Source organism: Symphalangus syndactylus, chromosome 12 (assembly GCF_028878055.3).
Source record: "Symphalangus syndactylus isolate Jambi chromosome 12, NHGRI_mSymSyn1-v2.1_pri, whole genome shotgun sequence".
Lineage (NCBI taxonomy): Eukaryota > Metazoa > Chordata > Mammalia > Primates > Hylobatidae > Symphalangus > Symphalangus syndactylus.
Window position 1 is genome coordinate 78,955,830 of NC_072441.2, and position 14,050 is coordinate 78,969,879.

Consider the following 14,050-nt stretch of genomic DNA (forward strand, 5'->3'; position numbering starts at 1 on the left):
ATAGCTTTGAATGTAATTTGTCTCATTTAGAAATAAAATCAGAGTGGGTAGGTATTAATTGTTGGAGATTATTCAGTAGTACAAGCTTCTTAGTTTACAGATTATTATATATCCAAATACATTTCTTATCAGTGTAAACATTCAATTACAGGCATACCTTGGAGATATTGCAAGTTCAGTTCCAGACCATCCAATAAAGCAAATAACACGATAAAGCAAATTACACAATTTTTTAGTTTTCCATGTGTATAAAAGTTATGTTGGCTGGATGTGGTGGCTCACGCCAATAATCCCAGCACTTTGGGAGGCTGAGGTGGAACGGTTGCTTGAGGCCAGAAATTGGGGATCAGCTTGGGCAACGAAGTGAGACCCTGCCTCTACAAAAAATAAAAAAAATTAGGCAGAGGTAGTGGCACACACCTGTAGTCCCAGCTACTCAGGAGGCTTAGGCAGGAGGATCCCTTGAGCCCAGGAGTTTGCAGTTGCAGTGAGCCCTGTTTGAGCCACTGCACTCCTGCCTAGGTGACAGAGTGAGACTTTTGTTTAAAAAAAAAAAATTATGGTTACACTATTAATATCTTAATATATTTATTGTACATATCTTATGCTTACTGTAGTCTGTTAAGCGTGCAGGAGCATAATGTCTAGAAACACAACGCACATACTTTAATTTAAAAATACTTTATTGCTAAAAAGTGCTAATGATCATCTGAATAATCATCTTTTTGCCAGTGGAGGGTCTTGCCTTGATGTTAATGACTGCTGACTGATCAGGGAGGTGTTTGCTGCATGTTGGGGTGTTTGTGGCAATTTATTAAATTAGGACAACAATGACATTCACCACATCGATTGACTCTTCCTTTTACAAAAGATTTCTTTGTAGCGTGTGATGCTGTTTTACAGCATTTTACCCACAGTAGAAATTCCTTCAGAATTGGAGTCAGTCCTTTCAAACCCTGCTGCTACTTTGTCAACTAAGTTTATGTAACATTCTAAATCCTTTGTTACCATTTCAACCTTGTTCTCAGCATCTTCACCAGGAGTAGATTCTATCGATTCCGTCTCAATAAATCACTTTCCTCAATCAACCATAAGAAGCAATTCGGCCGGGCGTGGTGGCTCATGCCTGTAATCCCAGCACTTTGGGAGGCTGAGGTGGGCGAATCACAAAGTCAGGAGTTTGAGACTAGCCTGGCCAATATGATGAAACCCCGTCTCTACTAAAAATACAAAAATTAGCCAGGCGTGATAGCACGCCTGTAATCCCAGCTACAAGGGAGGCTGAGGTGGGAGAATTGCTTGAACCCGGGAGGCTGAGGTTGCAGTGAGCTGAAATCATGCCACTGCACTCCAGCCTGAGCAACAGAGCAAGACACTATCTAAAAAAAAAAAGAAGCAATTCCTCAGCAGTTCAAATTTTGTCATGAGATTGTAGCAATTCAGTCCCATCTTCTCATCTTCAGGCTCTACTTCCAATTCTGGTACTCTTGCTATTTCCACATCTGCAGTTACTTCCTCCATGGCAGTCTCGAACTTCTCAAAGTCATCCATGAGGATTGGAATAACTTCTTCTAAACTTCTGCTAATGTTGATATTTTGACCCCCTCCTATGAATCACAAATATTCTTAATGGCATCTAGAATAGTGACTCCTTTCCAGAAGGTTTTCAATTTTCTTTGCCTATATCCATCAGAGGAATCACTACGGCAGCTACAGCACTTACAAAATGTATTTCTTCAATTAAAAGGCTTGAAAGTCAAAATTACTTCTTGATCCATGGGCTGCAGAATGGTCTTTTTGTTAGCAGGCATGAAAACAACATTAATCTCCATGTTCACCTCCATTAGAGCTCTTGAGTAACCAGTGCATTGACAATGAGCAGTAATATGTTGAAAGGAATCTTTTTTCTAAGCAGCAGTAGGTCTCAACCATGTGCTTAAAATATCCAGTAAACTATGTTGTAAGCAGATGCGGTGTCATCCAGGCTTTGTTTTTCCATTTATAGATCACAGGCAGAGTAGATTTAGTATAATTCTTAACGGCTCTAGAATTTGCAGAATGTTAAGGGAGCATTGGCTTCAAATGTAAGTCACCAGCTGCATTATCCTCCTATGAGAAATTCATCCTGTCCTTTAAAGCTTTGAAGGCATTCATTTCTCTTCTCTAGCTGTGAAAGTTTTCAGTGGAATCTTCTTCCACAAAGCTGTTTCACCTACATGGAAAATGTGCTGTTTAGTATAGCCACCTGCATCGGTTATCTTAGCTAGATCTTCTGGATAACTTGCTGCAGCTTCCGCATCAGCCCTTGCTGCTCCACCTTGCACGTTTTTTTTTTTTTTTTTTGAGACAGAGTCTCACTCTGTCGCCCAGGCTGGAGTGCAGTGGCGCGATCTCAGCACTTTTGTGTTATGGAGAGTGGCTTCATCCCTGAAACCTCATGAACCAACATCTGCTAGCTTCAGACTTTTCTTCTGCAGCTTCCGCATCTCTGTCAGCCTTTCTAGAATTGAGGAGTTAGGGCCTTGCTCTGAATTAGACTGGTTTAAGAGCATGTTGTGGCTGGCTCAATCTTCTATCCAGACCACTCAAACTTTCTCCATAAGACCAATAAAGCTGCTTCACTTTCTTATCATTCATGTGTTCACTGGAGTAGCACTTGTAATTTCCTCCAAGAACTTTTCCTTTACATTCACAACTTGGTGAACTATTTGGCACAAGAGGCCTTTCAGCCTATCTTGGCTTTTAGCATGCCTTCCTCACTAAGCTTAATCATTTTTAGCTTTTAAGTGAGAGGCATGCAACTCTTTCTTTCACTTGAACACATAGACAACATTGCAGGGTTATGAATTGGCCTAATTTAAATATTGTTGTGTCTTAGAAAATAGGGAGGCCCAAGGAGAGGGAGAGAGATGGGGACACAGCCAGTAAATGGAGCACTTAGAACACACACAACATTTATTGATTATATTCGCCATTTTACATGGATGCAGTTTTTGACATCCTATGACAATTATCATAGTAACATCAAAGATCACTGATCACAGATCACCATAGCAGATAATAATAATAATGAAAAAGTTTAAAATATTGCAAGAATTACCAAAATGTGACACAAAGACATGAAGTAAGCATATGCTGTTGGGAAACGGCACTGACAGACTTACTTGTTGCTGGGTTGCTACAAACCGGCAATTTGTTAAAAAAATGCAATATCTAAAAAGCACAATAAAGCAAAGCACAATAAAACAAGATAAGCCTGTACTCATAAACTTTGATATATCTTCATTACAAAGGAGAAAACAGTCACTAGATATGAAAAGATTTGCCCAAAGTCATTCAACTAGGAGAGAAATGAAGACTAGAACCTTGTTATTAAGATTAAAAATAGTGAAAATCTTGGTCTAATAATTATTTTGAGTTATAATTAAGTCACTGTTTTGTGTTTTTTGTTGTTGTTGTTGTTGTTTTGAGATGGAGTCTCACTCTTTCGCCCAGGCTGGAGTGCAGTGGCACAATCTTGGCTCACTGCAACCTCCACCTCCTGGGTTCAAGGGATTCTCCTGCCTCAGCCTTCCCAGTAGCTGGGATTACAGGCATGCACCACCACATCCAACTAATTTTTGTATTTTTAGTAGAGACGGGGTTTCACCATGTTGGCCAGACTGGTCTTGAACTCCTGACCTCAGGTGATTCGCCCACCTTGGACTCCCAAAATGCTGGGATTACAGGCGTGAGCCACTGTGCCCAGCCACATTTTTTTCTTTAGAGGCAGGGTCTCTTTCAGTCTCCCAGGCTGGAGTGCAATGGTGCAATCATACCTCACTGCAGCCTCAAACTCCTTGCTCAAGCAATCCTCCCTCCTCAGCCTCTGTAACAACCAGGACTGCAGGTGTGTGCCACAACTCTTGGCTACTTTTTAATTTTTTTGTAGAGTCAGGGTCTTGCTATGTTGTGTAGACTGATCTTGAACTACTGGCCTCAAGTGATACTCCTGCCTTAACCTCCCAAAGTGTTTCAGGCATGAACTACTATGCCAGGCCTATTTTCATTTTTTTTTTCATTTTTTTTTGAGACAGAGTCTTGCTCTGTCGCCCAGACTGGAGTGCAGTGGCGTGATCTCGGCTCACTGCAACCTCCCCTTCCTGGGTTCAAGCAATTCTCCTGCCTCAGCCTCCCAAGTAACTGGAATTACAGGCGTCCACTACCATGCCAGGCTAATTTTTGTATTTTTAGTAGAGGCGGCATTTTGCCATGTTTGCCAGGGTAGCCTCAAACTCCTGACCTCAGGTGATCGGCCTGCCTTGGCCTCCCAAAGTGCTGGGATTACAGGCATGAGACACCGCGCCCCGCCCTCTTTATTGCATGTTCTGATTTATAGTCTTTCTGGTAACTTACAGTATGCATACTTGAAGCATCATCAAGATTCTCATCTAGAAGAGAAGAGTCAGAAAATAATAATTTGATTCAAAGAAATAGTAAGTCTTATGCCTGTAATCCCAGTACTTTGGGAGATCAAAGTGGGAGGATCACTTGAGGCCAGGAGTTGGAGACCAGCCTGGGCAACATAATGAGACTCCCATCTCTAGACACACACACACACACACACACACACACACACACACACACACACACAAATAAGCCAGAAATGGTGGCTTGCACCTCTAGTCCCAGCTACTGTAAGGGTGGGGAAGGTGTGTGAGGTGAGAAAATAGCTTAAGTTCAGGAGTTCAAGGCTGCAGTGAGCAGTGATGGCACCACTGCACTCTAGTCGGGGTGACAGAACGAGACCCTGTCTCAAAAAAAAAAAAGAAGATAAGAAAGGAAAAAAGAAAAGAGAAAGGAAATACTAAGTATCTGTCATATTTATGTTACATATTTTAATGGCATTGTCTCATGGATGCCTAGTTCTGGAATATTTAAATCTTCTTGTTTCTTTTTTTAATATAATTTTTCAAATTTTTTGGCTAATCTTCTCTGCATCATTCAAATTTTAGTATATGTGCTGCCAAAGCGAGCACCGTTTCTTTACTTTTATTATACAGTTTAAAATTCTGTCAACTTTTACTCTGTGATGGCTCCCAGATTTGCTTTATTTTTCATTTTTTTGCTGTTTTGAGAAATGATATATTTAGTTAGTTTAGGGCTTTATCACCACCCATATAGACTACTAGAATATCTTTTAGATTGTCTCTTTTTTTTTCTTGAGACAGTTTCATTCTCGTCGCCCAGGCTGGAGTGCAATGTCATGATCTCGGCTCACTGCAACCTCCGCATCCTGAGTTCAAACAATTCTCTTGTCTCAGCCTCTCAAGTAGCTGGGATTACAGGCACCCACCATCACGCCCAGTTAATTTTTGTATTTTTAGTAGAGACGGAGTTTCACTGTGTTGGCCAGGCTGGTCTCCAACTCCTGACCTCAAGTGATCTGCCTGCTTTGGCCTCCCAAAGTGCTGGGATTACAGGCGTAAGCCACCATGCCCGGCCTAGGTTGTCTCATTTTAAAATTTTATTTATTTTATTATTTGCCAATTTATTTATTTTGAAACAAGGTCACCCAGGCTGGAGTGCAATGGCACTATCATGGCTCACTGCAGCCTCAATCTCCTGGGCTCAAGTGATCCTCCCACCTCAGCCTTTCCCCTAGTAACTGGGACTATAGGCACATACCACCACACCTGGCTAACTTTTTTATTTTTTGTAGAGATGGAGATCTTTTTATGTGCTCACAACAAGAGGCAGGAGGATCACTTGAGCCCAGGAGTTCGAGACCAGCCTCTTGAACTTCTGGCTCAAGTGATCCTCCCACCTCAGCCTCCCACAGTGCTGGGATTACAGGTGTGAGCCACTGCACCTGGCTTTTAAAAAATTTTCTTCAAATCGTCTTGCATACTACTGTCTAGAAATTGTTCCAGAATAAATTCTGAGTGTTTTTGTTTTAAACTTATATTTTTAGATAATTTTTTATCTCTATAAGTTTGAAATTACTTATTGTTAATAATTTCCCTTTATATTGGGCATACAGTGAAGATTTTTTTTTTTTTTTTTTTTTTTTTTTTTTTTTTTTTTTTTTGAGACGGAGTCTCGCTCTTTCACCCAGGCTGGAGTGCAGTGGCGCGATCTCGGCTCACTGCAGGCTCCGCCCCCCGGGGTTCACGCCATTCTCCTGCCTCAGCCTCCTTTGTAGCTGGGACTACAGGCGCCTGCCACCTCGCCCGGCTAATTTTTTGTATTTTTAGTAGAGACGGGGTTTCACCGTGTTAGCCAGGATGGTCTCGATCTCCTGACCTTGTGATCCGCCCGCCTCGGCCTCCCAAAGTGCTGGGATTACAGGCGTGAGCCACTGCGCCCGGCCCACAGTGAAGATTTTTAAAAAATATTTCATTATTCTACTTGCTTGGTTCAGGCATTCTTTACTTGAGAGCCACAACTCTCAAAGTCTCCTTGGATAGAATTCAGGGAATTTATGAATTTGTATGGGTAAAAAATTCCGTTTTTATTTTTACTAATGTAGGGGAGAACATATGTTTCCTTCTATCCATCCTAGGTTTAGGGCTGAGATCTCTATAACTAAAGAGAGATTAGCAAGAGAAAAGCATGCACATCTATTTAATATAAGTTTTACATGACATGAGGGCCTCCATAAGGAAATAAAGGCCCAAAGAAACAGTTGAACTTGAATGTTTTTTATAGTAAGTTTGATGAAGAGCAGCCAGTGATGGAGAAATGTCATAGGGCAAAGTGTGAACAAGCTAAATGTAATAAATTGGGGGAAACTCAGCAGGCCTGTTTGTTTAGATTCCTCTTTGTGTCCCTGTGCTTTTGGAGGTAAGGATGCTCCTTTTCTCTGGGTGCCAGGAGAGCACCTCTTACATGAGAGTCTTATGATCTACTTCAGGGGAAGGTCAGAAAATCCTTCCCAGGTTTTTTGGCTGCTTCTGTGGAGAACAGCAGGCAGAAGGTCAGAGTCACCTTCCTGCTTCTGCAGTTTCCTCAAATGCCCTCAGCTTAAAATATTCAATATGTCAAGGTGCTATATTTTGTGTAGGGTGTCCTGAACCCCGTCACTAACCTCTAACTGAAAGTTAGGATTTTCTTCAATTCTGAACATAGTTCATAAACCACAGTAATATTAGCAATACATCATCATCAAAAGAAAACCCAGATATTTTCATATCACATTTTTTTTTGCATCTATTTTCATTATACTCATCACTATTTCAAATTTAGGATAGCTATTAACTCTTATTTAATGCATTATAAAGAAGCATGCATATTAGTATATAACAAACTTATCTTTTAACATTTTAATAACTGTATTTCGATATAATTAGATTCCTTTGTAATCCTATATATTTTATGCATTTAAAAACATGATTCTGAGAAGCCATTCATAGGCTTTATCAGATAGCTAAAGACTAAGAACCCATGATTTTGTTCTACTTTCAATACTTGAAAAGTTGTGGATAAAACAAAAATTATGTTAAAAACTGAAAAGTAGGCTGGGCTCAGTGGCTCACGCTTGTAATCTTAGCACTTTGGGAGGCTGAGATGGGTGGGTCACCTGAGGTCAGGAGTTTGAGACCAGCCTGGCCAATGTGGCAAAACCCTGTCTCTACTAAAAATACAAAAATTAGCTGGGCATGGTGGTGCACGCCTATAATTCCAGCTACTCGGGAGGCTGAGGCAGGAGAATCGCTTGAACTTGGGAGGCAGAAGTTGCAGTGAGCTGAGATGGCACCACTGCACTCCAGCCTGGGCAACAGAGTGAGACTCCATCTCAAAAAAACCAAAAAACAAAAAACTAACAAACTGAAAAGTAATCAACTAAATACTTTTTAACTATAATATTCTATACACTTTTGATGATAGCCATGTATTATGGTATTATTTATGTTTTTATATTTAGCAATTCTTGTTCCTTAAAATGTGCTTTATGGAGAAGGAGCCAGAGTTAGTGTAATTAGTTTAGGTTAATTTAGGATATATTAATGACATTATCCCACACATCGTTCATGTCATAGGCATGAACTTAAAAAATTTAAAGGTCCTGCTGCCTGCTTAGATGCATCTACTAATCTAGAGCAGTTGTGAGGAAGATCCATCTGAATTAGATAAAAATATGAGCAGTGGAGTATTGGTTATTTTATTCTGGTTGGCTCAGTTATTTGCCAAAAAAAGGCCCTGGTCAAATTGTTGATGACTAGGTAAAAATAATTTGGACTAATACATGAAATTGTTGATCATTAAAATAATTCTTTCAAAGTGCTTGTCTGTTATGCATTTGTTTACTTTAACATAATATAAAAATATGTGTTGAATCTTCTTTTTTTAAGACAGGGTCTTGCTCCATCACCCAGGCTGGAGTGCAGTGGTGCAATTACAGCTCACTGCATTCTCAACCTCCTGGGCTCATGTGATCCTCCTGTCTTAGACATCTGCATAGCAGGGACCACAGGCACACACCACCACTCCTGGATAGTTTCCTTTTTATTTTTGTGGAGACAAGGTCTCACTATGTTGTCCAGGCTGGTCTTGAACTCCTGGGCTCAAGACGATCCTCCTACTTCAGCCTCCCAAAGTGTTGGGATTACAGGCATGAGCCACTACACGTGACGTTTTGAATCCTCTTATGTGCAAAGATACAATCTGAGTCCTCAGGACATTTATAGCCTAATATTTTCTTCCATCAAAGTTGCTAAACCCCATCACCAGAATACCACAATTAATATTTTCAGGATAGATTATTAATAGTTGCCTAGGAATAAGAATGGTATGTGGCAATGATAGAAATTTGAAATGGCAGATTTATTAAGTACTTTTAAGCCATCAAGTTACAAAAGGCTATTGGGGTCTTAAAAAGAAAAAGAGTATACAATAAAACAATGAGCAATGACAGATTGTTTTAGGTCGAACAATTTTTGTACAGTTATATCTATAGTACATTACTAATTTACTTAGCAAACTTTTTCCTGAGATTTGCAAATTTAAAAAAATGAAGAATCAAACTATATTTTCTTTTCTGTTTTTTTGAAACAGAGTCTCCACTCTGTCATCCAGGCTGGAGTACGGTGGTGTGATCTCAGCTCACCACAGCCTCAACCTCTTGGGTTCCAGGAATCTCGTGCCTCAGCCTCCCAAGTAGCTGGGATTACAGGCATGCACCACCATGCTCGGCTAATTTTTTGTATTTTTAGTAGAGATGGGGTTTCACCATGTTAGCCAGGCTGCTCTTTAACTCCTGGCCTCAAGTTGATATGCCTGCCTTAGCCTCCAAAAGTACTGGGATTACAGGCGTGAGCCACCGTGTCTGGCCTCAAACTATATTTTCTAATTAGTACAGTAAATACACATTGATCATGACACAATTATTTCTTCTGGATACAGTAGGAAAAATTAAGTTAAGAGAAAGTGCTTCATATTTCTTGATTTGTTATAAAAAGAAGAGATCCTCTAGATTTCTGGGTAAGAGGGAAAGCTAGCAATCCCACAATGATTTCCTTTATTTCTTGCCATCCGAATATATCCTTCTTCACCAAAGTTGCGGCCCCAGCTTTAGAAAAAGAAATAACACAAAATTACAAATGCATACAATCAAATCATGTTATCAACTTTTTATCTCATTGTTTTTCTCCTATAAGTGATTACATATGAAAGGCCATAAAACAAAATTAGAATGAAATAATATAATAATTTCTCCAGGGATTTCAGGCAACTCAAAATAATGGTTTGGAAAGCTTTAGTGCTATACTGATGAATAGACTTCATACCTAAGGAAAACTGTAGTAAGATCCATCCCAGTCCTTTAATCCTCCTACTTTGCAAATATGCCTTCTCTAAAGAAAGAGTATTAGTATCCTTTATAAGGCTTTATCTCTAAATTTTTTGATAACAGTATCATATGTAATGATTTTCTATCAAACTTAAATTCCTCTAGAGAATGTCAATTAAGAAATATTTTTGAGTGACTACTATGAAAAAGGTATAGGGCAGGGAATTCTAAAGCAAACAACAAAAATGCAGCTCTGAAAGAGCTTTTTGATCTGGAAGTGGAGCTGAGATAAGACTTTCTCATAATTAAAGCTATTGAAAAATGAGCCAGGCATGGTGGCTCACACTTGTAATCCAAGTGCTTTGAGAGGCTGAAGTGGAAGGATTGTTTGAGGCCAGAATTTGAGACCAGCCTGGGCAAAATAGCAAGTCCCTGATTCTACAAAAAAAAATTTTTTTTAATTAGCCAGGCATGGTGGCATGCACCTGTATTCCTTAGCTACTCTGCAGGCTGAAGTGGGAGGATCACTTGAGCCCAGGGGTTTGAGAGTACCGTGAGCTATGATTGCACTGCTGTATTCCTGACACTCCAGCCTGACCCTGTCTCAAAAAAAAAAAAAAAAAAAAAAAAAAAGGAATATTTCTACCTGGCACTGAAAGTGTTCAAGCAAGCGGAGGCTACTTGTTAGAGATGTTGCAGAGAGAAATCATGGGTCAGATTAGGGTTCAAGTAGATCAGTGTTTCACTTTTTGATTTAATGGACTTAGAGGAGTTCAAAAAGTTTTTACTGATTGATATACAGTTATCAATTTTAAAATTAGTATGTATGGACATCTTTTTTTTTTTTTTTTCTTTGGAGATGAAGTTTCGCTCTTGTTGCCCAGACTGGAGTGCAATGGTGCAATCTCAGTTCACCGCAGCCTCCACCTCCCGGGTTCAAGTGATTCTCCTGCCTCAGCCTCCCAAGTAGCTAGGACTGCAGGTATGTGCCACCACGATGGCTAATTTTGATTTTTAGTAGAGATGGGGTTTCTCCATGTTGGTCAGGCTGGTCTCCAACTCCTGACCTCAAGTGATCTAACCACCTCAGGCTCCCAAAGAGCTGGGATTACAGGCATGAGCCACCACGCCCGGCTGTATGGACATCTTTATTAAAAAGCATACTATTGGCCGGGCACGGTGGCTCATGCCTGTAATCTCAGCACTTTGGTAGGCAGAGACGGGCAGATCCTTTGAGGTCAGGAGTTCGAGACCAGCCTGGCCAACATGGTGAAACCCTGTCTCTACTAAAAATACAAAAATTAGCTGGGCATGGTAGTGTGAGCCTGTAGTCCCAGCTACTCGAGAGGCTGAGGTAGGAGAATCTCTTGAACCTGGGAGGCAAGGCAGAGGTTGCAGTGAGCCGAGATTGCGCCTGTGTACTCCAGCCTGGGCAACAGAGTGAGACTGTCTCAAAAAAAGAAAATAAATAAAAACCATACTACTTACTGTCACCATTATGTTGTAAAAGAAAATGCATTTTAACACCAAAAGCAAAAAATCTAAAGACATAATCTCTATTTTAAGGATAGTCTTTTGAGTAAATAAACTTAGATTAATGAAAAAGTCACCAAAATATTCTTATTTTTCTTACTTTACCAAGACTGATGAAAAAAACTTAGAAAATCCTTGTAAGAGGAATGATTTCTGAAGCTCTTTATCATTCTGAGATTTTATAGTGGTAGGTATATAAATATCACACAAGGCGAAATTCATTAAGTGCTCTAGGATACAAATAAAAGTGTGAAATTGAGAAAATGCCTAGTGTGTTTGGAGAGCAGTAAGAAATTTAGTTGAAAGGAAAACTGGATATCTTTAGTACAATAGTGGAAAAAGAGGATAGAAAGCTGGTTTGGGGCCATGTTGTGAGCAGCTTAGAACAGCAGGTGGAGGAACATGTACTTCAATTACAAAGGCAAAGGGAAGCTCTTAACAAATTTTGGCTCAGGGACTCAAAGATTGTGTTTTTGCATGCAGTGGAGAACCTAAGAAATGCTGGTTTATTGTTGGAAAACAAATGACACCATTTAAAAGGACTGTGCTTTAACAGGCCTTATATTCTATGTATCAGCCCTCATTGGACTTTTTGCAGGTCCTATTTTTTTCTCTCTGTACCATTTAACACAGTTGTCTACTCCCACCTTACTGGTCTCTTGGCTTCAAGACACTACTATGTTCTGATTTTCTTATCTCTCTCTGGTCAGTCCTTCTCAAACATTTTCATGAGCTCCTTTCTTTGCTTCCTTTCACTTAATTGCCACTCCACTGCTTAGAAATTGTCAATGGCTCTCCATGCCTTTACAATAAAATTCAAACTCCATCGTCACCTCTAATCAACCATTGGCTGTAGTGGGTTTTTTTGCTTGTTTGTTTGTTTGTTTGTTTTTGACAGAGTCTCACCATGTTGCCCTGGTTGGAGTGTGGTGGTGCAATCACAGCTCACTGCAGCTTCGACCTCCTGTGCTTAAGCAATCCTCCTGCCTCAGCCTTCCAAGTAGCTAGGACCACATGCGCATACCACCATGCTTGGCCAATTTTTTTTTTTTTTTTGAGATGGAGTCTTGCTCTGTGGCCCAGGCTGGAGTGCAGTGGCACAATCTCAGCTCACTGCAAGCTCCGCCTCCCAGGTTCACGCCATTCTCCTGCCTCAGCCTCCTCAGTAGCTGGGATTACAGGCGCCCACCACCAAGCCTGGCTAATTTTTTTGTATTTTTTAGTAAAGACGGGGTTTCACCGTGTTAGCCAGGATGGTCTTGATCTCCTGACCTCGTGATCTGCCCGCCTCGGCCTCCCAAAGTGCTGGGATTATAGGCATAAGCCACCATGCCTGGCCCAATTTTTTATTTTAGTAGAGAAGAGGTCTCACTATGTTGCCCAGGCTGTAGCAATGCTCTCTTAATATCTAGTTTGATAAGCAAAAGCAATAACAATAATCTGGCCAGGCCATTATTAATATTAATAGACACCACTTATTTAGCACTTACTCTGTGCCAAACAGATTAACATAAATTATCTAATTTAATCATCATCCTGTGAGGTGAATAAGATCTTCTTTTACTAAAGAAAAAAACAGAAGGGCAGAGTTGTAAAGTAGCCTGCCAAAAGTCACATGGATAGTAAATTGTGAAGGCAGAGTTCAAATCTAGGATTATTTTATTCCAAAGCCCACTCTAACTTTTATCTATGCCTATCCCTACAGTTATCTCTGTGAGTGAAGTCATATGGGGAACGAAATCAGACCAGTACATCTAGGATCTCACGTAATTTATATCCTACTATGGTCACTGCCTTAAATAATAGGTATAATAAATCATTTTAGGTGAACTGAAATTGGACCTGAGTTCTAGTATGAAAATTGAATTGAGAGTCTAGTTACCAGCAGTATGAATTCAGTCAGTGAGACCAAGGAATCCCAGACCCCATTCAACATCTAGACAACTTACTTTTCTCAGTTTTACTGACCAAGATCAATTGCCCCCAATTTTGCAAAAGATCCCAGACCTCTTTTTGACTGAGTCCTGCTAACTTCCCTTAAACAATGAAACTGATAAAAAAAAAATCTTAAGCTAGATAAAGTATCTGAGGACAAAGTCTTGCCTTCAGAATTATACAAGATCTGCTCCAAATGTTCATTTTGGTACTTATCAAGTTGTATATTTTTCTTAATTCTATAGCTCTTTCACTCAAACTGTTCAACTTTAGGTAAGTTTGTTAACTAAATGCCTATCTCATAAGAGTACATTAAAAATTAAATGAGAAAATGTATTTAAAGTACTCACACAATATTTGGTATATAGCCAATGCTTACTAAGTGAAGGTAGCTATTTTTATTATTATCCAGGTATGAGTACATCTGATTGGACTCAAGTAGAGTCCATCTACTTTTTTTTTTGAGATGGAGTTTCGCTCTTGTTGCCCAGGCTGGAGAGCAATGGCACAACCACAACCTCAGCTCACCGCAACCTCCACCTCCCGGGTTCAAGTGATTCTCCTGCCTCAGCCTCCTGAGTAGCTGGGATTACAGGCATGCACCGCCATGCCCAGATAATTTTGTATTTTTAGTAGAGATGGAGTGTCTCCATGTTGGCCAGGCTGGTCTCGAACTCCCAACCTCAGGTGATCCTCCCACCTTGGCCTCCCAAAGTGCTGGGATTACAGGCGTGAGCCGCCGAGCCGGGCTGAGTCCGTCTACTTTTAAAAAAATATATAGCCTTCTTCTAGGGTGATCACCAGTCCCATTTT

At 40.2% G+C, this 14,050-nt stretch overlaps 1 protein-coding gene across 3 annotated transcripts in view; it reads right to left on the reverse strand.

The window, feature by feature from the left end:
• Positions 1-8,786: 8,786 nt before the first annotated feature.
• The window catches only part of CTSS (cathepsin S), a 34,948-nt gene continuing 29,684 nt past the window's right edge, over positions 8,787-14,050 (reverse strand). For all 3 annotated transcript variants that reach the window (XM_063626145.1, XM_063626146.1, XM_063626148.1), the window contains one exon: positions 8,787-9,550. In XM_063626145.1, the coding sequence (XP_063482215.1) occupies positions 9,451-9,550 (100 nt within the window). In that variant the 3' untranslated portion in view covers positions 8,787-9,450. The remainder of the gene's footprint in view (positions 9,551-14,050) is intronic.